General features: G+C 51.5%; 7 protein-coding genes across 7 annotated transcripts; 3 read left to right on the forward strand and 4 right to left on the reverse strand.

Annotated features, from left to right (window-relative positions):
* Positions 1–98: 98 nt before the first annotated feature.
* On the forward strand, positions 99–734 carry JCM6883_004030 (uncharacterized protein; the record flags this gene model as incomplete). Its single annotated transcript, XM_076634722.1, has 2 exons — positions 99–174; positions 292–734. The coding sequence occupies 2 exons, from the start codon at positions 99–101 to the stop codon at positions 732–734; spliced, it is 519 nt and encodes a 172-aa protein (XP_076485283.1).
* A 329-nt stretch (positions 735–1,063) lies between these two features.
* JCM6883_004031 (uncharacterized protein) lies at positions 1,064–3,174 on the reverse strand (the record flags this gene model as incomplete). Its single annotated transcript, XM_076634723.1, has 9 exons — positions 1,064–1,207; positions 1,279–1,422; positions 1,488–1,597; positions 1,663–2,049; positions 2,119–2,256; positions 2,322–2,491; positions 2,556–2,663; positions 2,720–2,845; positions 2,912–3,174. 9 exons carry the CDS (start codon positions 3,172–3,174, stop codon positions 1,064–1,066), a joined length of 1,590 nt encoding a protein of 529 aa, XP_076485284.1.
* A 476-nt stretch (positions 3,175–3,650) lies between these two features.
* CDC123 (cell proliferation protein CDC123) lies at positions 3,651–5,210 on the forward strand (the record flags this gene model as incomplete). The annotated part of the gene is made up of 5 exons (XM_076634724.1): positions 3,651–3,859; positions 3,948–4,122; positions 4,207–4,540; positions 4,623–4,748; positions 4,816–5,210. 5 exons carry the CDS (start codon positions 3,651–3,653, stop codon positions 5,208–5,210), a joined length of 1,239 nt encoding a protein of 412 aa, XP_076485285.1.
* A 1,082-nt stretch (positions 5,211–6,292) lies between these two features.
* On the forward strand, positions 6,293–8,087 carry JCM6883_004033 (uncharacterized protein; the record flags this gene model as incomplete). The annotated part of the gene is made up of 4 exons (XM_076634725.1): positions 6,293–6,669; positions 6,739–7,222; positions 7,288–7,680; positions 7,755–8,087. 4 exons carry the CDS (start codon positions 6,293–6,295, stop codon positions 8,085–8,087), a joined length of 1,587 nt encoding a protein of 528 aa, XP_076485286.1.
* A 459-nt stretch (positions 8,088–8,546) lies between these two features.
* On the reverse strand, positions 8,547–12,532 carry JCM6883_004034 (uncharacterized protein; the record flags this gene model as incomplete). Its single annotated transcript, XM_076634726.1, has 19 exons — positions 8,547–8,628; positions 8,694–9,015; positions 9,084–9,251; positions 9,324–9,552; positions 9,614–9,795; positions 9,866–10,012; positions 10,087–10,223; positions 10,286–10,389; positions 10,455–10,566; positions 10,631–10,882; positions 10,943–11,000; positions 11,057–11,225; positions 11,291–11,361; positions 11,422–11,475; positions 11,536–11,556; positions 11,617–11,761; positions 11,833–12,054; positions 12,114–12,269; positions 12,359–12,532. The coding sequence occupies 19 exons, from the start codon at positions 12,530–12,532 to the stop codon at positions 8,547–8,549; spliced, it is 2,805 nt and encodes a 934-aa protein (XP_076485287.1).
* A 586-nt stretch (positions 12,533–13,118) lies between these two features.
* JCM6883_004035 (uncharacterized protein) lies at positions 13,119–16,554 on the reverse strand (the record flags this gene model as incomplete). The annotated part of the gene is made up of 12 exons (XM_076634727.1): positions 13,119–13,195; positions 13,249–13,757; positions 13,814–14,101; positions 14,168–14,342; positions 14,412–14,430; positions 14,497–14,840; positions 14,906–15,038; positions 15,101–15,300; positions 15,360–15,651; positions 15,723–16,045; positions 16,114–16,333; positions 16,468–16,554. 12 exons carry the CDS (start codon positions 16,552–16,554, stop codon positions 13,119–13,121), a joined length of 2,667 nt encoding a protein of 888 aa, XP_076485288.1.
* A 432-nt stretch (positions 16,555–16,986) lies between these two features.
* On the reverse strand, positions 16,987–21,208 carry JCM6883_004036 (uncharacterized protein; the record flags this gene model as incomplete). The annotated part of the gene is made up of 16 exons (XM_076634728.1): positions 16,987–17,095; positions 17,158–17,440; positions 17,515–17,788; positions 17,862–18,092; positions 18,158–18,298; positions 18,366–18,421; positions 18,484–18,542; positions 18,625–18,877; positions 18,946–18,994; positions 19,062–19,251; positions 19,320–19,390; positions 19,450–19,715; positions 19,779–20,109; positions 20,172–20,606; positions 20,679–20,993; positions 21,077–21,208. The coding sequence occupies 16 exons, from the start codon at positions 21,206–21,208 to the stop codon at positions 16,987–16,989; spliced, it is 3,195 nt and encodes a 1,064-aa protein (XP_076485289.1).
* Positions 21,209–21,631: the final 423 nt, after the last annotated feature.

The following is a 21,631-nucleotide window of genomic DNA, read 5'->3' on the forward strand; positions in this document are numbered from 1 at the left end:
AGAGGCGGTGCTATTCCTTAGGAATTGAATAGACTATCAATTCAATACGAGGTGAAGCGAAGCTCAACTTTTGACTTCAACGCCCTCCCATCTCGACAATGCGCACTTCAATCTTTCTATGGTATACGCTGATACAGGCCATCAGTCTAACGTACGCCCAAGTCCAACCATCAGGTGAGCTCCCTATCCTCTCCCGCTTTGTTTACTCTCTCCGAGCCCCCACCAAGCCGGTCTTGTTGGGTCACACGACTCTACGCTGATCGTTACTGACTCCTCTGCACTCTGCTGTAGATGGTGACAACCTCGAATCATTCCCTTCGATCGTTAATCCCTCGTCTTCCTCCACCTCGGTCTCCTCATCTTCGCGTGGTGTTTTCAGCTCTCCCAGCCTCGGACCCGGTCCAGCTATCTCCCCAAGCTCTTATCTATCCTCGACGCTACCTCCGACAGCTACCGCCGCTCCCTCCGGTACAACAACTCGAGGAAACCAGACGACTCTCGTTTCGGCTTCTGCCTCCAATTATACTGATTCGCAACCGGTATTCAGTATAGCGACTTCGACCGTAAGCGGAAGCGTTACGACCCTCACGATCACGAATTCGGCCGCGAGTCAGGCGACCGGAACCAGCGGAGCAGCGAGATCATCGAAACCTGAGGGAAACTTCCGAATTTGGGCGGGAACGGCGGTTGCGCTGGGTACTGTAGGGCTTTGTGAGGTCATGTTCAAGCTATAGGACGAAGAGGGAACTGCATCATCGCGGAGGAAGCGTCGTAGACGTCGAATAGACTCGGTTACCTCCTTCTTTCTTTCTTGCTCTCTACCTGTATCGCTCACTTCCTTGCCTGTTGATCTTCAATACCCCTGTCGTATCTCATCTGTATCTTTCTCTCTCTTGTCATACCAAGTCTCCTGTATGTCTTGTGCTCCCGCAAAAAACCAAAACTCTTTCCCGACGCAGAAAACCCTCGATGCTCTATTCCCAACAGATTAACAGATAATACACGTCCTGGCCTAAGTAAGTCCCCTTTTGTTGTCTGTCTACCTTACGAGCCCGTCGCCCTTCTATCTTCCCAACAATCTCTTCTCGAGCCAACGACTCGGAATGTAGACAATCGCAGCGACGGCCATACCCGTTTCGAATCCGACGTCTCCTCCGTAGTGTTCGTCAGGACCCGTGATCAGTTTCGCGATAGGTCCTCGGAACCACTATCATAGAATAAACGCTTTGATCAGTTTTCTAAGTCATTGATAGGAAGGAAAGCGAAATGGGTTCGTACGACTTGATCCATTCCGACGATGTAGAGAGCGGCACCACAGAATGAAGCGAACAACGCAGCGATACCGGGAGGTAGTTTCGAGGAACGATCCCAGATTGAGAGGTCGTAGCCTGAGGTGAATGAAAATCGTCGGAAGATGAAATGCTGCATCGAGACGAGTTCTTGATTAGTATCTCCACAAAGTTATTGGAGTGGAGGATTGGGCTCACCTCGGCGAGCAACACAGCAACAAAGATACTACTCCATCCACCGATCAATCCGAGGAAATTGGAGAGCGCGGCTTCGAATTCCGAGGCTCCTACGACAGCGATTGGGAGATCTGCGATCATGTGAACCGACCCAAGGTCAGTAAGGTATGACACATCGAAGGGAGAGGCAACTCACAGATAGCGGTGCAAACGATCGCGAAGAAGAACCGAGGAACCCTCGTCAAGAACGGGAAAACGATTTGGATTGAAAGGGAGAAAGCGTAAGTCGTAGGAGCGTTATTCGAGATCATACCGAGGGCGAAGAGGACGAGAAGGAATTTCCCGAATCCGTGTAGCGGTTCCAGGGCGACTCCGACGAGACCTCCGACCGATCCAGCGTTGTAGGCTTCTTCCCAAGTTGGTACGAGTCCCGAAAGTGCCGCAGCGGCGAAAGCGGCACCTTGAATCTGGAGGAGACATGCGGGGAGGTAGAGTCCGGCGAAGGTTAAGATGAAAACTTTCGTTTTCGAGACGTCGGGCCGCATGTAAGAGTTGAAGTCGGCAGAGCATCCAGACCATGAGACTGTTCAGGGAATCAAACGGAGCTCGTCAGCTTGGGTATAATTCATGCGAAGATTCGAATTGGACTCACGTGTGAAACCGACAATGATTGAGATGAATGAGAGGATTCCGCCTTTGGTCGAAGCGCCGACATTGAAAGACGTAGCAGCACCGAGATGTCGACCTCCGAATCCGGCGAGGAGCACAAACGAAATGCAAATTGGGATCCCTGCGAGAGAATGCACATTTAGTCGCTGAGGTCTAGTTTGCTGGAACGGAGACGAGTAGACTTACAGGCCCATCGTTCACAGGCGTGGAGTACACGGTAACCGAAAAACGAGATCACCATCGAGATGACAGCAACGATGACGATTCCAGTCGTTGTCGAAAGCTCTCCTGGATTGACTGCGACGAGGACTTGACCTGCTACGATCGAGTTAACGGCGCAGAATCCGATGAAAGAGCTGAGGATCACACAGAACTCGTCAGCTCGCCAAATTCGTGCAGAGGCCAGAAACTGAAGCTCACACAAGGTTGAGAAGAGCGGGCAACATCGATCCGTAATATCCGTAACTGTATCGGGCGACAAGCATGGTTCTTGCACCGAGTTTAGGACCGAAGCATGCGACGTAGGATCTGTAGGCGGCGCGGTGTGAGTCAAGAAAACGCTCGTGGAAAATCAAGAAACTTACGGAATTCCGCAAGAGAAGATGTTGACGAGAGCAATGATCAAGGAGGAGTCCCTCAATGATAAGCCGTAGAGTACGGGGCCGAGAGTACCAGTCGAGAAACAGGCGATTGTTGCGTTCATAGTGAGCCTAAACCAAGAAAACTCGAAGTTAGCGGAAACGCTCGAGGTCCCCATCTTGCGGAGTTGAGCTTACCATAAAGTAAAGTTCTGGATGAACTTGGCATCCGTTCGCTGCGATTCAGCCAAAGGCGCAACCCCATGTCCTTCTACGAAATCCGTCGATACAACTTTTCGCCAAGCTCTCGCAGGGAATGAAGTCGGTTCATGTCTCGACAAGTCGGTTCTCGAGGCTTTGAAGTCAACTTCGGGATAAGGTGTCGTAGGGCCATCTTCGAGTGAAGTTGACTTGTAGAGAGTGTCGGGTCGAGAAGGGGAGGGAGGAGAGGAAGATCGCATCTGTGCGAAGTCGGAACGGAGGGGACGGATGGAGAGGAGGTGAAGGAGGTAGTTTGGAGTCGTTGAAGAGTGTTATCGACGGTTCTGCTGGAGTGGAGAAAGCCTCGGGAAAGTCTTCTTTGCGAATCTGTGGCTATGCCGGCGAGGTTGGGGCGAGTCTCGAGAGTTGGAGCCGAGGGAGACACAAGCTACTGCTAGCTTCTGTAGGGTCTGCTGAAGGCGTAGCGAAGTTTGAAAGAGAAGAGGAGAGAGAAGAAACGAACTTTTTCAAATTCGCGCGAACGTCCGAAAAAGTCTTCGGCTCTCTCCGCTTCTCATTGACACCTCCTAGAGCATCACAGATTACGCTAGTTGCTTACGGTAACCTATACAAACCGGTCGACACGCACGCGGATCCTTTCCCGCCCGTTTTCGAAAACCCTACCTTCATCTCTAAACTCTTCGACCTCCCTCCATCTGCCTCACTATCGTATTGCATGGCCGACATGAGCACTGCAGAACCTCTACCTTTCCCTCCGCTGCACCGGAGCGACGTTCTCGCCTGTCAATTCTCGTCTTGGTACCCTCGGTTCAAACGACATGCTCCTAAGGCTACGATCATCCGGCCTATACCTCACGAGGAAGAGTTACTCGAGTATCTGGAAAGTGACGGTCTCTTCTTACCGGAAGGAAGCGGTCCGAACGGGTTAGTCGAGGTTTTTCCCTGTTTTTCGATAGCTTCGACATTGTTCACTGCTGGATCAATACGCTGACCTCTCTTCTATCCCATATAGTATAAGTGAGCTGAGCGATTCAGATTCGGAGGAAGAGGAGCAACCAGATTCAGATTCAGAGGACGATGAACCCGTCAAGCAGTTTTCGTTTCCCGAACTTGACGTCGAGATCAGGTCAGTCCTGTCGAGATACGAAGGAGCAGTCTTCCCAAAGCTCAATTGGTCTTCACCGCAAGTAAGTCCCGGAGCCTCACTCGCGTACAAGCGATTCCCAGCGAAATGCTTAGAGATTTTTTGAGCTGACTCTTGGCTCGCGTAGGACGCTGCTTGGATGATACCGGGGCAGAACCTCAAGTGTCAGAACCCAGCAGACGTATACCTCCTCCTCAAATCGAGCGACTTCATCTCTCACGATCTCGATCACGCTTTCGATGATTGCATCGATTTCGACCCTTCTTCCTCTACGCTTCAGGTAGGATACCCTACTCCCGATGTAGCAAGCCTTTCTCTCGAAGATTCAACATCGTCAAGTAGTTCCGCCACCCCGAAGAGGCCTTGTCGACCCTACTCTTTCGAACTCGTCCTCAAGAAATGGTTCGACATGCCAAAATCGCAAGAATGGCGATGTTTCATTCGGAGTCGACAGCTAGTCGGTGAGCTCGTCTAGTCTCCTGTATTCGAGTCGGTTTCCGAGCGCTAGCGCCTAACGAACGTCTCCAACTTTCGATACAACAGGCATTTCGCAGCGAGATACGACGTTCTACGATTTCCTTCAACCTCAAGCTGCACGTCGACAGATCATTGATCAGATCTCTTCGTTCTGGTCCGAGGTTGTCAAAGATGAATTCCCTCTGCAAGATTGTACGTTTCGACTAGACGCCTTTACGTCCGAGACGGAGACTGATTCCTCTACGTCTCAATGACCTAGATACTCTCGACGTGTATCTAACTCGCGATCAATCACGTACCTTCATCATCGATTTCAATCCTTACTCCTCCTCGACCGATTCACTCCTATTCACCTACTCCGAACTCGCCTCGCTCTCTACATCTCTCTCAACGACGAATGCGACAACACCGATCCTCAAGATCGTTGAATCTGAGAACTCGGCAGGAGCTCTCCCTCGATATTCGCACAATCGATACCCGAAAGACGTCGTCGAATTGAGCGAGGGACAAAGCGTGGCGGAGTTTGCGAAAGTTTGGGGAGAGAAGTTGAAGAACGCTACATTAGGTGGAGAAGAAGATGGAACAGGCGAAGGTCCATCGGGGTCGGGCAAGACGTCGACAGAGGAGATATCAGAAGAGATCGTAGGAAGATGATGAAAGAGCTCTCTCTGTTATGCGGCATGTACATCGTCGAACTCGATAGACGTGAGAGGTCTTCGTAGCAAGTAGGATCCAGCTCTGTCTCTGGCCATTGCTCGTAAACAGAGCGACAGCACTTGAGTTTGCCGAACCGAGCTTTTCATAGTCCTGGCCATCATTTCTCTCAGTCACTCGCCTCGACGCCGACAACTGCTGGAAACGCTCGAGTCTGAGCAGACCTGATACACTGGCTCCGATTCAAGTACATTGCGCGCAGGAGGCCAAAATTAAGCTTCTTCGCGAGAGAAATTCTCAGTGAGCTCACGGAGCTCGAGGCAGAAGCAGAGTCTCGACTCGTCGTTCGAAGCTCTTGTCGTCGCGGAGCCCGGGAAGGCGGCTGTTCCAATCGGGATCGTCGCCCGCGGTACAGCTGCTTCGAGTGTTAATGACTAGCTCAGAGGGTCGAGACATCTCTCCTTTTAATTTTCATTGTACCGATTTCCGCGAGTCATGTTACGATGGGATCGACGCTTCGCACAGCAGGGAGTGTGTCTACCTTGTCTCTGCTTGCGTACAGGGCAAGGACGTCGAATGGTGTGTTGCCATAAACTTTCGATCAGACTTTATCGCTACGAGTGAAAGTCGATGAGAAGTACTGTATGCAGGTCGACGACGCCGTACTTGCTCGAAGCGGGAGAGGGGAGAGATCGTCGACCAGCCACCGAACATTGTCCAAAGTCGAAAACTTCCAAAACGAGCGAAAATTTGACATGTCTCTCCCCTGTTTCTCACCCGACCCAGGCAAAGGGGGAAGTCACAGCTAGAAGCTAGAACTAGAATGGACAATCGTCACTTAGAGTGTACAGCTGCTCGCTGGCTCTCTGCTTCGACTTTCACGTCTCATCTCATCTCACTTCTTCCTCAACTCTCGCTCAGCCTTCTAGATCAACCTCCAGCTGTGTGCGAAGACCGACAAACTCCCAACTGGCTTCAGCATAGTCGTCGTCCGCTAGTCTGATACTTCGGCTCATCTCGACGACCTCATCACCTTTTGTTCTACTCGGTTCCCTCCCTCTCTACGAGCTCCCCGTTCCGACATGCCTCTTCCTTATATCAACGCTCACAGCAACTCGGCTTCTCGGACGATCGCACCCCACATCAGACGGAGGAGTTCAGTCTCGGTTTCGCAACAAAACTCGACCATCGCTTCTCCCTTCATCTCTCACCTCACCTACGATGCTCGAACAGGAGAGATCTCCTTACCACCGTCACCGCCACTGTACGCCTGGGATGATAAGAGATCGGAAAAGACTGGATTGGGATTATACGATTCAGGGAAACCGACGTCGCAATGGAAAACTTCGGCGCCAAAGGGGAAACCGTACTCTCTACCGAGACCGAGGTATTCGACAATCGCGTTAGGAGCCGTCACTTTGACCTTTGTCTTCATGTTATCCCAAATCGTTCCCTCTTCGTGAGTTTTGCCAGGTTTTGGTTTCCTTTTTCGCTTTTCGCTAATTATCTTCTCGCTGCATGATCGTAGAACACCCGGTCGCACCAACTCTCTCCTATCACGGATACGAATGACGTCTAGGGCCTCTTGCGACCCCTACTCTTCATTCGGAACCCTCCAAGTCGACCCGCACGACGCTGATCGAAACCGCTGGATCCCCTTCTCTCCTACCTGTCAACCACCGAACTTCCTCGCCAAACTACGAGACTACACCCTCTATCCCGACTCTGATGTCAACCCTTCGGAATTCTCGTGGTTACACAACAAAACGGCGCTCCTGATCGGGGACAGTATTTCGAGGGAACACGTCGAGAACTTCTGTCAATTGGTGGGTGAAGAAAGTGAGGTGATTCGACCGAATCATCGTTGGGCGGCTGGTCCGTCCCCGATGAGGGCTCCCGTCAAGGCTCAACATTCGATCGAGAGGCCGCATCGTTTGAATGGAAGAGGGTATCGAGCAGTTCGAGATGCGAGCCGACCTCGTATCTGTTACATCCCCAAATTCGACTTCCTCGTGAGTTTCGTCTCCTGCGCTGCTGCAGAAAGCCCCGGGCTGACCCCTTCGTCTCGCTTCTCCAGCTCGTTTCCGTTTTCCACTTTGGACTCGACCAGGAAGACTACTGGCGCGATTCGCGCATGCCTCAATACGCCTCTCCCGGAATGTTCGAACATCGTCTCGTCGACCAAATCACTCCCCTCATCAAGCACATCCAAGCTGATGGTCGACGCTCAGCACCCGATTACGTCGAAATTACTTCTGGAACGTGGGACCTCGCGCGATGGGCGGAACAAGACGTACTCGCACAACGACCGACTGAGCAAGCCCTCTCCCAAGATCGATTGACCTGGTACCGGTTCCGAGTTGGACAAATGATGGATAAAGTCAGAAACGCTTTCCCGGAAGCGAAGGCAAAGGTGTGGAGAAGTCTTCACTACCCTACGGACCAAGTCGCAGAATACGACTACTTCATGGTGAGTTGAGCAAAGAATTCATTTCTCTCGCTCAATTCGCGAAGAAAGCTGACGAACCCTGCTTTCTCACACAGGACAAGATCAACCCTCGTACGAGCGACAACTCTCGAGGAGCGACCGAACCTCCATCCTTCTCTCACAACCGAATCCATCAACTCGACCAAGCCGTTCGATCACTCGTCCTTCCTTCCTCGTCCTCCGCAACTTCTTCCGTCGATTCCGCCTCCTCTGACGAAGAAACTGATATTCCTCATCCCGAATTCCGCATCAATGAGTGGGGAACTCTTCTCAAAGGTCACGAAGCGCATCAGAAGGACCGACTTCATGGAGATCCTCTACCTGGAGGGTACGTTTGGGCCGATGTGATGCTCTACGAGCTTTGGCGAGGTGTACAACGGGCTGTTTGAACAGCTGTGGTGTTCTAGAAAACGGAGACGTTGATCGTTTACCGTCCTATCTCTTTTCTCTCTCGGGTGTTTACAGTTTACTTGTCGTTCTTTTCTCTTCTTTCATTCTTATTGTAGCTAGACCCTCCCATCATGACCGTCCTCCTGTTCACAGCATATTGCATTCATCGTCGTTTCTCATCCACGTCTGACCTCTCAAGTTGCTTCGAGAGTGCGAAACGATCTCAAGTCATCCTCTCGCACACTTTCTCTCTCGCTCCGGCTCTCGGATGCCGGAAATATGTGATGTTACAGTAAGCGATCAGAGTAAGAAAAAAATCCGTGTTAAGACATCCAACTAGCTAGACCAAACTGAGAGAAATCCGAAAGATGACGAAGAGAACGAAGCCGTGTTATCTCTATGCGAGATAAGTTAACTTGGGTATCGAGTCGTGATGTGATAGAGAATAAGTAATAACTTTAGGAGGTGAAGGTGAAGGAGGGGGAGAGCCAACTTTCGTAAGAGTTAGAAAGTTTAGGATCCGCCGTGATTTTGAGCGCGCTGCGAACCACGGTCGAATGATCAGTGAAGATCCAGGAAGATGAGCGATTAAGAGCGATGCTTACCGAACGAGAACGCGGTAAGGGGTATTGAGAGCGACACTCGCGTTCGTGTTGTCGCTCTTCGTGTAAGTTGAGACGGGAATTTCGTAATCCGAGAACGGCGCGGGCGAGTAGCTGACGAGGTAGTCGCGAGCGGGAGCGTATGGCGGAGCGTAAAGAGAACCGATGGTTGAGACTTCATCGTGATTTGTCGGAGTCGCTCGCTTCGAGAGGTCGTTCGTCGAGCGTTTGACGAGTCGTTGCGCCGGGTTCGTGACTGCGGGAACCGTCGCGTTGTAGTCGATGTCGGCATTGACGAGGTCGACGGCGAGTCTTCGGGTACCAGCTGAAGAAGCGAAGAGGGGTTAATTGCACGCTCCTCTGAGCTCGATTCAAAAAAGATCGGAAGCTTACCTGCGAGTCGGAAGTAGACGATGGGAGGGTCAGAGGTCGAGTAAGTTGCGGGACCAGTCGCGATATCCTCTCCAGCGGCGATGAAGGGAAGCTTTGGACCGAGAGCGACGTCGGTCGTGTCGAGGATTGGCATATCGATCATTTTTGCTCCAAGGCCGAAGAACGGAACTATAAACAATGAGGAGGCCAAGAGTCCGTTTAGTATGGTGGATCCTCGACTCGGATGAGATAGAGACTAACCGCTGTAGCTCTCGTTCGAAGACAGAGCGTTGATCTTGAGCCAACCAGAGTAGAAGGGGAATTTGTCGATATCTGTCGGGGTAAGGTTCGGAGGGATGACGTTGACGTTGACCGTACGCGATTGACCGGGTTGTAACGTGATAGTTCGGGCAGAGTAAGCTACTCGAAGTGCGGTCGCAGCGTTGACGGCGGCGGGCGAAGTCGAGGGGATGATTTGGTTCGAAGCGCCCTGCGAGATGAACAATTCGTGAGCTCAGGATACAGGTATTCGCTTAGAAGCTCGAACTCACGTTGTTGTACGTCGCAACACCTTGAGCGTTTGTCCAACTCAAAGTGTAGGTCATCGGAGAATCGCCCTTGTTCGTGACGGTAAGAGGTTGCGACGCATTGAAGTACGCAGTATCGTTGAGTTGGATAATGCTCGGCGAGATGAGCGTCTTGCGAGAAACTGCTTGATCGACTTGAACGAGACCTGTTCCGAGATGGCAGAAGTCAGTGCTGAGCGATGCAGCGAACGGACCGATCTCGGAACTGTTGCTCACCTGCACCTTGTCGAACGGCAGTCACAAGATTCTGACCTCCGTAGGCAGTTGGCGTTTGTTGTGAGGTCGTCATGAGAAGACTTTTGACTTGCTGCGGGGTCAGGTTCTCAGATGCGCGAGCCGAGAGAATCAAAGCGGTAGCTCCAGCTATGAAGGAGGTCGAGGCAAGCGTTAAGAGTTTCGCTCCGTCGGGCAGAAAGAGAAAGAAAAAGTTGGCTCACCGACGAAAGGACAAGCCATACTGCTACCTCGCATGATTCCGAGACCTCCTACAACGGTCGAGAGGATGTTCAGACCGGGAGCGACAACGGAAGGAACTCCAAAGAGATCGTTCGTGGGGCCATAGTTCGAGAAAGTTCTGTGCAACAAGGCGAGAAAGTCAGTTCATGACCTTCCGCGACAGTGTAAGTTATGACGCACGAGATAACACCTCCGCTGACCGTGTCGGCTACGTAGGGAACGAGTGTAGTGAAGGGGAATGAGATTCGAACACCTCGAGGTTGAGCTTGGTAGTATTTCAGGAGCTGAATCGCGAGACGTTCGCTATCATCAGCACCGATCGGCCGGCTGAGCGCGACGTACGACTCACCTGTAATCCATCTTCTCGACGCAGACTGCCGACGTGCGAGAGTCCCGTAGTTCCAACGTTGAGTTGAGGAATGGCGAGTGCGCCGGCGCTGTTGTAAACGAGAACGATTTTGCTGAACGAGGATAGAGGTGGGTCAGCGACAACAAACAGGTGCTTCGAGTTTAGAGACGACTTACCCTCCGGCTTTGCCGATGTTCGCGAGCTTGACATTGAAATCGCAAGTTCCTCGTTGAACGACGACGGCCCTTCTCGAGAGATCGGGAGTGTTCGCGGGTAGAGCTGTACAGGCGTCGTTCTTGAGAGTAGGATCGGTCGAGGTGAAGTAGAGAGTGTATTCGTTTGTTTCGTTGAACGGAGTAGGTGACTGGTAGGGAATTGAAGGTTTGCCCAATAGCGATGCACCGTACGCAGCGTGATATGCAACATCGCTGAAGAGGATGTGAAAGATGTCAGTCGTCAATTCGGAAACGCCAGAAGGAAGAACTGACACGCTACCAACTGCCGTTCCTCCGATCGTTGCAGCGGGAGAATCGGCGAAAAAGAGACCTGTCGAAGATTTTGATCAGCTCATTGAACGATATAGGACGAACAAATCAATATACCCTCGGTTCCATCATTTCCGCTCGCGACTACGACGTGAATGTTTTTCGAAGTTAGGAATTCGATGAGGATTTGAGAGGGGGAAATGTCGAGCCATCCGATTCCTCCAGCGATCGAGAGAGACATGATGTTGACATTTTCACGGTATCCTCTCATGAGTGCTTGAACGAGCTGTCATGACGAGATTGGGGCTTTAGCGAAATTCGAAGGAGAAGGAAAAGAGAGATTGTACGCACGACGTCCTCACTCGTGAACCCTTCGCAACCGATGACACGGTATTGACCGAGTTCAGCTTGAGGTGCAACACCTAATGAAGCGCGAGAATGTCAGTCGGGAATTCTCTATCGAAAACGGCGAGAAGACTCACCGGAGAAACCATATTCGTTGGCCAAAGCGCCGATGATTCCGGTAACGTGAGAACCTGTAGACTCAGGATACATTATAAGCTTAGATCAAACCCGTTAGAAGCTGAAAGACTTGCCGTGGTTAGCACAAGTAGAGTCTGAGACGAACGAAATTGTCAGCTAAACGTTGAAAAATCGAATCGAAAGGTTGTACTGACAGACATCCTCCTTGGGGACAGGCGTGTTCTCTCCAGTGAAGTCGTCTCCAACGAAGTCGTAGCCGAAGGAGATGTGGCAGCCTCGGCCGAAGCAGCCTCCAAGAATAGGATTCGTGTAGTCGACTCCATCGTCGAGGACCGCGATCTTCCGAAAGTCGATGCCTTCATCAGTCTGCTGATCGGGACGTCCACAGCTGAGGAGTGCAGAGAGCTCACCTTGATCCCGGCTCCGAGAATTCCAGCATTGTGCAATTTATCGACTCCAGTTTGAACGTGCGAAGTAAAAGTGTCGTTGCGGTAAGCGGAAGCAGGAGGGAACTGCGTCGCTCGCTTGGCGAGTCGAGATGTAGCAGCCGAGAGCGCAGGGGAGTCAACAGAGACGCTGCCTTCGAAAATAGGTCCGTCAGGTCGGCGAAGGATTCGAACGGGCCAAACGTTCTACAAGTGATCGTACGTCAATTCCGCGTGTTTGATGGCAGTCAGCACGACGAGCTTACCTTGACACCGTCTACCTTTCGCAAATCGTCGATCGAAGTACCGTCTGGAACCTGGATACTCGCTCCATGGAAAACCTCTGGCAAATCCTTGAACGTTTGTTTGATCGTGTACCGGATTCCCTGTCCTTTAATCCCAAGTAATACATGATCGAGTAGCTGTATCGAAAGAGTGTCAACGCGTTCGATTATCCTCGATGTTGAAATAAAAACGACCGAAGAGAGGGGGAGGAGGGAGAGGAACGTACCTTGAAGGCGTTCAACCCGCGTTTCCCTAGAGCTGCCGACGTTCCATCCACTTCAACGATATAGCTGTTCGGTACGAAAAGGGTCGGATCGTTGCTGGGTACGCCGTGTCGAAATGCCGTCGCGATAGAAGTCAACAAGAGTAAACATTGAACCAAGAGAGTCGTTCTCGCCATCGTAGGGCCGTCCGATCTCGTCCTTCGAGTTCGAGAGCTGAATGCCGTTGAGACGAGTGTGTGAAGAGTTGTCGAAAGTCGTGGAAGAAGTGGAGAGGAATAGAGATCGGCCACAACATTCCTCTGAAATGAAGTTCATTCCTTTTCGAGAAGATCCTTGGCATGAGTACACTTTCGAGAATTGCAGATTTGCAGTACTGTACTGCCTTGTACTGTACAGGACCTCGTGAGGATCGACGACACACATAAACGTGACTGCGAGGGAGGACAAATCTCGACGAAAATCAAAACTTCGCGAGACTCGCAGCGCCAAGCTCGACGCTCGAGGTGTTACAGCTTCGTCTCCGTCTAAGAGTGTACACGCCTACATGCACGCAAGAACGACAATGAGGCACGATCGAACCCCTTGCGAAACCGTGCGAGACAAAGTTCTGAGGTTTTGAGGGGGATTTCCTGCGCTCCTGACAATGCTTAACTCCTTTCCTCTCCTCGCCGAGGTGATGATCCCTGAAGAGAGAGAGGAGCCGAAGCTTCCGGATGCAAGGGAGCTACAAATGTCAGTGGTACAATTCTACTTTGTTCTACTCTATGCTGCGTAATTCGCGAAATCGAAATAAGACGGGAATGGGCTCGGTTCTTGCGTAGGGATATTCGATTGTTGGCCTGTGGGAGATCAGAGCCGTCAGACATCTTACTCGAAGACGAAATAGAGTAACCTCGAAACCCAGAGGTGTCAAACTCGCCTTGCTGATCAAAGCTCTGATTCGGTTGGATCCATTCGTGCGACGCCGGAAAACTGGTCGCGAATCCACCGAACTCCTGAGACTCTAACGGTAGAGCGTAGGCATCGAGAGGCGGAAGCTGCTGTTCGGTCGGAAAGGAAGAGAGCGCAGACGGATAAGTCGGCATCAAATGCAATGAGTTTGTTTGAGCATCATTGTGAGACTCGGGTAGGATTGAAGAGAAGGATGGGGTCGCAAATCGATTGTACTGGTCGTGCTGAGGGGGTAAAGCTGGATGGGGCGGATTCGGCAAGGACGAAGACGAAGCTACCGAGGGATAAATGCGAGCGTCGAAGGGACTGTAAGGAATATCTTGCGGCATGGCGGAGGTGGTTGCTCGAGGAGATGGAGAGTTGCCCGGACCTGATCCAGGGGGTGAAGGGGCTCCCGAGCTTGAAGATTTTCCTTTCGCTGCTTTGCGTTCAAGTCGAGCAGGCGGATTGCTGAATGATGATACAACATCAGCTGCGCACTTTGTAGAATAAAAGATTGTACATACAGGATGGATCTCGCGATCTCGCCTTCGAGAAGCTGATCACTCGAACCTTGAGATCCGAGTCCGAGTGGAACCGAAAGCAAGTTCTGAAGGCTGATGAACGCCTTCTCCTGCAGCGTCTTGAGGCGAGGGATATACATGCTGCAAGGAGCTCCTGTCGATCCAGCGATTTCGAAAACGGTGACCGCCTCTTTGAGTTGAGTCCAGGAGTGAGGAGCTAAAAGCGAGGTTGGACTCTTGATGACGAGCGAAGCTTGCGAGACCGCGGCGGCGAAAGCGTGGAAGTAGATACTTGGGGGAAGGAGGTAAGAGATTAGCGCATGAGACAGAAAGAAACGCGTGGGAGAAACGACTCACTGCCACCACCGGGGACAAAGAACCGGATGCAAGGTGATCCACGATTTGGCGACAGCGACGAGATAAACGGCAGTTTCGAGGGCGAGAGCTTCGACAGAAGCTCGGTACGGAGACTGGAGAGGTTCGTTCGGATGGTGAAGGAGAGCCATCGCGTACCCAGGCTTGTGAAGGTAGACTACACAGAGCAAGCAGAAATGTCAGAGATATGCGAAACTGAATGAGTAGTGAAGAGAGAAAAGCGAACACAGCACTTGGGAATACATCTGGCCAGGAAGAAAAGAGAGTTAGCTCGTGTGAAAAGTCGCAGCTAGAAACTCGATTCGACTCACTTGGTCCATCGTGTGGTGCTGTAGTTTCTCTATAAGTGTCGCATCCGAGGGAGGCGCTGTTGCCGGAAGTTGAGGGACAAACTGCAGCTTCTCGACGAAAGCATTCGCAGGAAGAGCTCCGGACCGCAGAGAGTCGGGAGAACTGCGAACGAGACTCCGAAGCTCGGCGTCGAGTTTGAGGATAGTCGAGTACGAAGGCGCTTCGAGCGAGAAAGCCTTGTTGATGATCTTGCCGATCAATGTCCCAAGTTGCCATTTCGCGATATCGAAAGTGCTAGCATCGTCGGGGAACTTGGTGTCGAATTGCGAATCCTGAAGGATGTAGGGACGGCCTGAGATGTACGCTGTAGCGAATACGAAAGAGCTTAGCGAGGGATATGGTAAGATTTTCAAGAGATGGTCGACTCACCTTGCATTCTCTCGATTGTAGAGAACTCCCAAAATACCCGACGTCGGCGATTAAGCTCGTCGCCTTGAATTCCGAACAGGGTTCCATCGCGATGTAAAGCTTGAGTGACGATCAACCGACTCGCAATACCGAGCTGAAGGAGAAGAGACTCGTCAAACAAACAAGATTGACGAGCTGTGGAAGGGATGAACTCACCATCGGAAAGAAAGTCTCCCGTCCTTCTCTCAAGTTGTGCTGGCACAAAAGGAAAGAACCACAGAGCTGTAGAGTTTGCGAGGTAGCGAGAGTGTTGTGAGAGAGGGCTTTCGCGGCAGCGAGGACGTTTTGCGATCGGAGGAAATAGCGTTGGGCTTGTTCGCTGAATGTAGAAGGTTTCTCGGGATCAAAGAGTGAGCCTGCACAGCTAAAGGCCATTGGTGAGAAGACACGAGGCGTAGACGACCGAAGAGCGCACCTAGAGACAAGACCGCGTAGAGACATCCTAATTTGGTTGGAGACGGATCATTTGGTGTGTAAGAGCTCGGAAGGTAGTCTTCGTAGAACTGTTGTGGCGAAAGAGGAAGGAATTGAAAGGCAAGGAAGTTGAAGTAATTGTCGGCCAGTGATTTCGCCGTTTCAAATGGAGGAAGCATCTTTCGATAAGTTTCGACCTCCTCAATCCCGCGTTGCCCGGCACCAAGCTGAACGACTGGATGTCCTTCTCCGTCGTCTTGTGTCTCGTCCGCTCCTTGTTCGTCGTCGTCGTCCTGATTCCGTCGTGATAGCGATCGAGTCAGAAAAGGCTCACGAAGATGGAAAGAAAGGACTTTGTACGCACCTCGTCGTCAGAGAAGAAATATGATGGTGCCGCGCTAGCTCCGAGATAACGTGTACCTTCATCGGCTCCGATACTCAGCGACCCTACGCCGACAACAAGTTTCGCCTCGGTTTCGTTCTCGCTCGCATCTCCGTTCTCCGCATCAAAGTCGTCGCCCCTTGTGAGATCTTCGTCGCTGCCGCCGATGTCGTCGTCGTTCGCCCGCGTGTTTGAAGCGTGTTCGATTTGCGATTCGAGCTCTTTCAAGAACGACGAAGTTTTCTTCGAGGCGTGTTGTAGCTTCAACGCCGGCGGTATTCTATCTCCCGCTCCGAGCTCCGTCACTGTATCAGGCGAAGGATAAATCAGCAATCGCGACCGGAGTCAGAGAACACGAAGGAGCAAGGCGTACCGAGATTTTCAAGGAATTCGACTCGTTTCGCGAGGAGAGAGAATTCGGCTTGAATTTCCAACGCTCGTCCCGGCGGTTTCCTCACTCCATCAGGACAGATGTCGGCACATCCCCTCCGTTTGCACGACGAGCAAGGGAAAGAGCGATCGCATTTCAACTTGAGCCGACGACATTCTTTACAGCTCAAGCTTACTCTTTGTCGAGTCTTCTGAGGTTTACCCTGCGTTCGGATTCAAGCAAAGGTCAGCTCCTCCATCCAGCTCCTTCCTCGCCATAGCGCGTTCGACTCGAGACTGGAGCTTGATCTCCCGATCTCTCTACTGAGACCAGGGATTGAGCGGAACTACGACTAACCTTGGTTCCGGAATCACGGCTGATACTCGCACGCTTCTGTCCGTGCAAAGAGGACGGCCCTGCTTCGGGAGCAAACTCCAGGTTCATCGATTTCTTTCCAGCTGGTTTGACCCCTGTTGTCGAGTGCTCCTGGGTTCTTGTTGGGTCGATAAGAGTTTCGAAGCTGTATGAATCGTCCGCTGCTGCGTACGAGCTCGTTCTCGAGAGTCGATGATGTTGAAGGAGCTTATCGTTTTGAAATCACTCGCGTCGTCGGATTTGTGCGACTCTGCGCCAATCGTCTCGTCTGATTCTTCTCGGGTTCTTGGCAGAGCCAGCTCACAGTCAAGAGTCCCGCTATCTCCGTTCGAAGTGGGTGTGGCTTCAGAAGTTGGTTCTATCCTCTGGCCCAACTCTGGCTCTCGCACATCCTGTCGCCCAGCCCAGATACGAGAAACGAGACGGAGAGATCCTGAGATTGACAACAAGTACGACAAAATATGTAACCTAAAAAGGAAAAGAATCTACGGAACGAAAAGATCACCATTCGAGCTCGCCTCCTCCTCCTCCGCAAGCTTTGTCTCCATCTCCGCAGCTACCAGACGCGGCTTTCTTGTCGGGTTCGGCGTCGCCATCAGGTCCGACAATGCTGTAAACGTGGACTGGCGTGTCAGTCTCAATGTGCGGGAAGCGAGAGTGAGAGAGACGTACTCAATATCGTTGGAAGGATTCGCTGCCGTTGCAGCTGCCTTCGCCTTTCGTACCATCCAGCGACTGCTACCGATGAGAGCATCCAATTCGTCAGGAGGAGGTAGTTGTACGAGAAGGTTTCCGTTTTCCTCCTTGACGTCGAAAGCGAGGATTTTGTATTCGTCGTCGTTTTGGCAGTCACCCGTGTCGAGAGAGTAGTTGCGCTTGTGGAGAGGACAGGAGACGTAGAGAGCGCCGTTCGTTTCACCGATGATACCGTGTTCGAGCACAAACGCTCGCTTGTCTAGTTACGGGAACAAATCGGATCAGTACGAAGGAGAATGGCCGAAGATAAGTTAGACGAGGTGTAAGCCTTACGAGGACACATTTGTTGAGTACAGAAGAACCCTCGGTTCGGCACATGGAAGACGGCGAGTTGAGTATCTTCTCCGTATTTGACCGCGCAGGACGAAGTGTTGGTTTCGGTCGGCTCGAAATCGTCGACCGACAAGAGTTGAACGTATTTCCATTCGGAACGAGGTGTCTTGAGCTGTTCGGGTCGGAATTGAAGACCGGTTTGCTGTTTGGGCCAATCCGCTGGTCGCTCTTGACCACGCTCCTTGATAATTTCGACGCTCTGCGTTCTTTCATCCTGTGACGGTACAGTTGATTCCCGATCAGCTCCGAAGCTCGATCAGTGAAGAAGCGAGAGAGCGAGAACGAACCGTGTTGGCGAATTGTTTGAACTTGCGCTTGATCTTGGGATCTTTGAGCGCCTCAGCCCATTCATCAAAGTAGTGACCGATCAAACCTTCCATCTCTTGTTCCAAGTCGGCGTTGATTCCGAGCTCGTCGTCGAGAACGATCCTGCGAAGCTTGTCGATTCCTCCCTCGAGACTCTCGAGCCAAACCGAGGTTCGTTGCAGTCGGTCGGCGGTGCGAACGTAGAACATGAGCTGTTCGATGAGGACCACAATCAGCGTCTAGCGACAACCAGGGAAGAGGCGAAGAGAGGACTCACGTATCGATCGAGGAGCTTTGTCACCTGCGAAGGAGGAACATCGGAAGCGAGGAGTTGAGCGTGAGCAGGTCGAGCTCCTCCGTTTCCTCCGACGTAGATGTTCCATCCTTTGTCGGTCGCGATCAAACCGAAATCCTTGCTCTGTGAAAGCGAAGCGGATTCTCGAGTCAGCTTAGTTTCAAGAACAGTGACCGCGGAAGGAGCTTACCTGAGCTTCGGCACATTCTCGGACACACCCAGAGATACCCCCCTTGATCTTGTGGGCTGTAGAGATTCGTTCTTCGTCAGTCAAGATTCATTCGAGCAAGGAGAATAGAAGTTCGTACGGGATCGAATTCCCCGGTAACGGTTCTCGAGATCGATAGCCATCTTGACCGAATCATCGCTGTTGTTGAGAGAAGTGAAAGATACGTGAGCGGAGTGAACCTTCGACGAAGTATGAAAATGAAGCAAAGCTCTTTAACGACCACCAACTCGATCCAACGCACGATTTGACCGTACGAAGAGACTTCCCGTAAGCGTGACCCGATTCGAATCCCGAGTCGATGAGCTCTTCCCAAATCGCAGGCAAGTCGTCTTTGCGAGCTCCGAACAAGTCGATTCGCTGTCCTCCTGTGATTTTCGTGTATAGATGGTACTTGAGCGCGACTTCTCCGATCTTGACGAGCTTCTCGGGAGTGATTTCACCTCCTGCGATACGAGGGACGACGGAGAAAGTACCTGAGAACGAAGAAGGAGGTCAGTTATGTTTCGCTAAAGAGTCAAGGCGGAAGAAGAACGGGGCGTACCGTTACGTTGGATGTTCGCCAAGAAACGGTCGTTCGTATCTTGTAGGCCCTAGACAACGACAACACCCTTGTAAGCGAAAGCCCGAACTGGTAGTGGAGGGGAGGAAATAGCTCACGTGAAGCTCCTTCTTCATGACGAGCTCTCCGTACAGAGAAGCCAAGATCGACCCAATTACTGGTTTACAAATCTCGCAACCGACTTGACCTTGACCACAAGTGCTCATAACAGCGTTGAAATCGCGAAGCTTCTTGATTTTGATTACTGAGAAGAGATCGCTACGCGACATCGTGAAGTGAGGGCATAGACTGAGGAGCGGGTACGAAGAATCAGTCTTGACAGCCCCTCTGAGGATCAGGGGAGAGAAAGAGCTTACTTGTTCGAGATAGCGTTTCCGTTCTTTTTCATTTCGGCTTTGAAGATGGAAGTGACGAGGGGTACACATCCCTGCGGCGGCAAGCGAGTCAGTCGTCTAGTACAAGTCAAATGAAGAAGATTCAACTCACTCCACATCCAGTACCAGCTTTCGTGCACGACTTGATTTGGTTGAATTCGGTCATTCCCTCTTTGACGCATTTCGAAACGGCTCCTTTCGTGACACCGTGGCACGAACAGATGACATCGTCGTCGAGGAGTTCGCTCGAATCATCTTCTCCTTTCTTGCCGAGAATGAAGCTCGAAGGAGAGACATCGAGTTTCTTCTTCCTCTTGACGAGCGAAACGAGCTTCGTGAACGAGTCGGTATCCCCGATGAGGATTCCTCCGATCAATCCTATAGAGTCGAGCTCGATCAACTTGGTTCAACTCTCGTGAGAGTGAGGGGAAGGGAACGTACGAGTACCATCAGCAGAGAAGATCATTTTCTTGTAAGTCGCATCGATCGGGTCGAGGTAAGTGAGAGCTTTGACTGAGTCGTTTCGAGTACTCCTCGGGACTTGACGACTGGGCTTGAATGTGATCTCGACCTCTCCTTCCATTGCCAACGACGCTTTCTTGGCTTCTTCAGCTTCGGCAGCTCGTGCTGCTCGCTCGTCGGCGTCGAACTCTCCGAAAGATGCAACGTCGACACCCATGAGCTTCAACTTGGTCGAAAGATCGGGGTAGTTCATCTTGCGAGCGGCGTGGGTAGTGGTTTGAGTAAGGTTGAATGCGAGGATATCGGCCATCTACAGTTGAGAAGCAGAGTGAGAACCGATTTCGAGCGGAAGAGTAATCGAAAGAGACTGACCTCGATTCCGGGTCCGATAAGACCGAAAGTGTTGTTCTTCCATGAAGCACACTCTCCGATAGCGTAAACATCTTGAGCCGAAGTCATTAGACTGTCGTCGACTTCGATTCCTCCTCGAGAACTACACTTGATTCCAGCTGTCTTCGCGAGCTCGTCCCGGGGCGAGATTCCGATACCGTAGACGACGATGTCGCTCTTGAGTTTCTGACCATCGGCGAACTCGAATCCAGCGAATCGTCCATCCTCAACAATGAGAGCTGTCGGTTCGCAGGCGACGTGAACCTTGACTCCCATGCCTTCGATCTTGTTGAGTACGAGTTCTCCAGCGGTCGCATCGATCTGACGGTTGAGAGGGAAGTTCTGACGGATGAGAATCTCGACGGAAGGGATTGTTGGTAGGTCGTAAACAGCTTTCGCAGCTTCGAGTCCGAGAAGCTAAGCCGGGAGAAGAGTGTTTCGTCAGTTCCTGCAGCAAAGCTGTACGTTCCTCTTAAGAGAGACACTCACTCCTCCTCCAACAACCGAAGCCCTCTGGACATAGTCCTGTTCAGCGTATTCGATGATTGATTCCAAGTCGGCGATGTTGCGATAAACGAAAATTCCCTTTGGTGGGCTTTCTTTCGGCACGTAAGGCGGTAAAGCTCCGTTCGAACCAGTCGCGAGAACGAGGATATCGTATTGGTAGACGTTTCCCTTCGAGGTGAGAACAGTTTTGTTGACTTGATCGATTTCGACGACCTTTTCTCCCGTCGAGAATGCGAATTTCTCCGGAGATTGATCGGCGTAGAAGGTCGCAGGTTGTAGATAAAGATCCGTGACATTCTAATCGTGCGAAACGCGAAGAAGAGTGTGTCAGCTCAAAAGTTGAGGGAGAGAGAAACGAAGGAGAAGATGCTCTTTCTTACTCGATGCTCAAAGTATTCCGTCAACCCTACTCGATTGTAAGCGTAATGTGACTCTTCTCCGCAAGTTCTGACAAAGTATTCGTCGTTCTCGTCCAGTTTGAGCATCTTTTCGATGAACGCGATTCCCGTCATTCCCAACCCAACGACAAACACCGTCTTTCTTCGTTTACTTCCTCCACCTAGTGTATCGGATGCGACTGGTGCCATAGCGTAGTGTTCAAGGTCGGCAGTGGTGAGCTGTCGGTGATGGGAGAGCCGAGTGTGTTGAATGAGATGAGGGAGAAGAAGACTTCGATAAGGTCAGTGGAGCTTGGCTAGGTACAATCTCGAACATTGTTGAATCCGAGTCGGGCGAATTGCCTGGAATTTGACAGGCTAGCGCGAGCTCTCGATTGAGATTGAAAGTCGAAAGATAAGGAATTTCGATTTTTCCTTTTCACTATCTCCTCACTACTTTGAAGCGTTGTACATTGGTTTCGAGCATCTCCATCTACTGTACGGGGTCTCATAGGACGAACAACTGAGCTACCCGCCCGTGAGTGAGAAAAAATTCGT

The sequence above is a fragment of the Sporobolomyces salmoneus genome, assembly GCF_050403485.1.
Source record: "Sporobolomyces salmoneus JCM6883 DNA, S_salmoneus_JCM6883_v1_ctg69, whole genome shotgun sequence".
In the NCBI taxonomy this organism is placed as follows: domain Eukaryota; kingdom Fungi; phylum Basidiomycota; class Microbotryomycetes; order Sporidiobolales; family Sporidiobolaceae; genus Sporobolomyces; species Sporobolomyces salmoneus.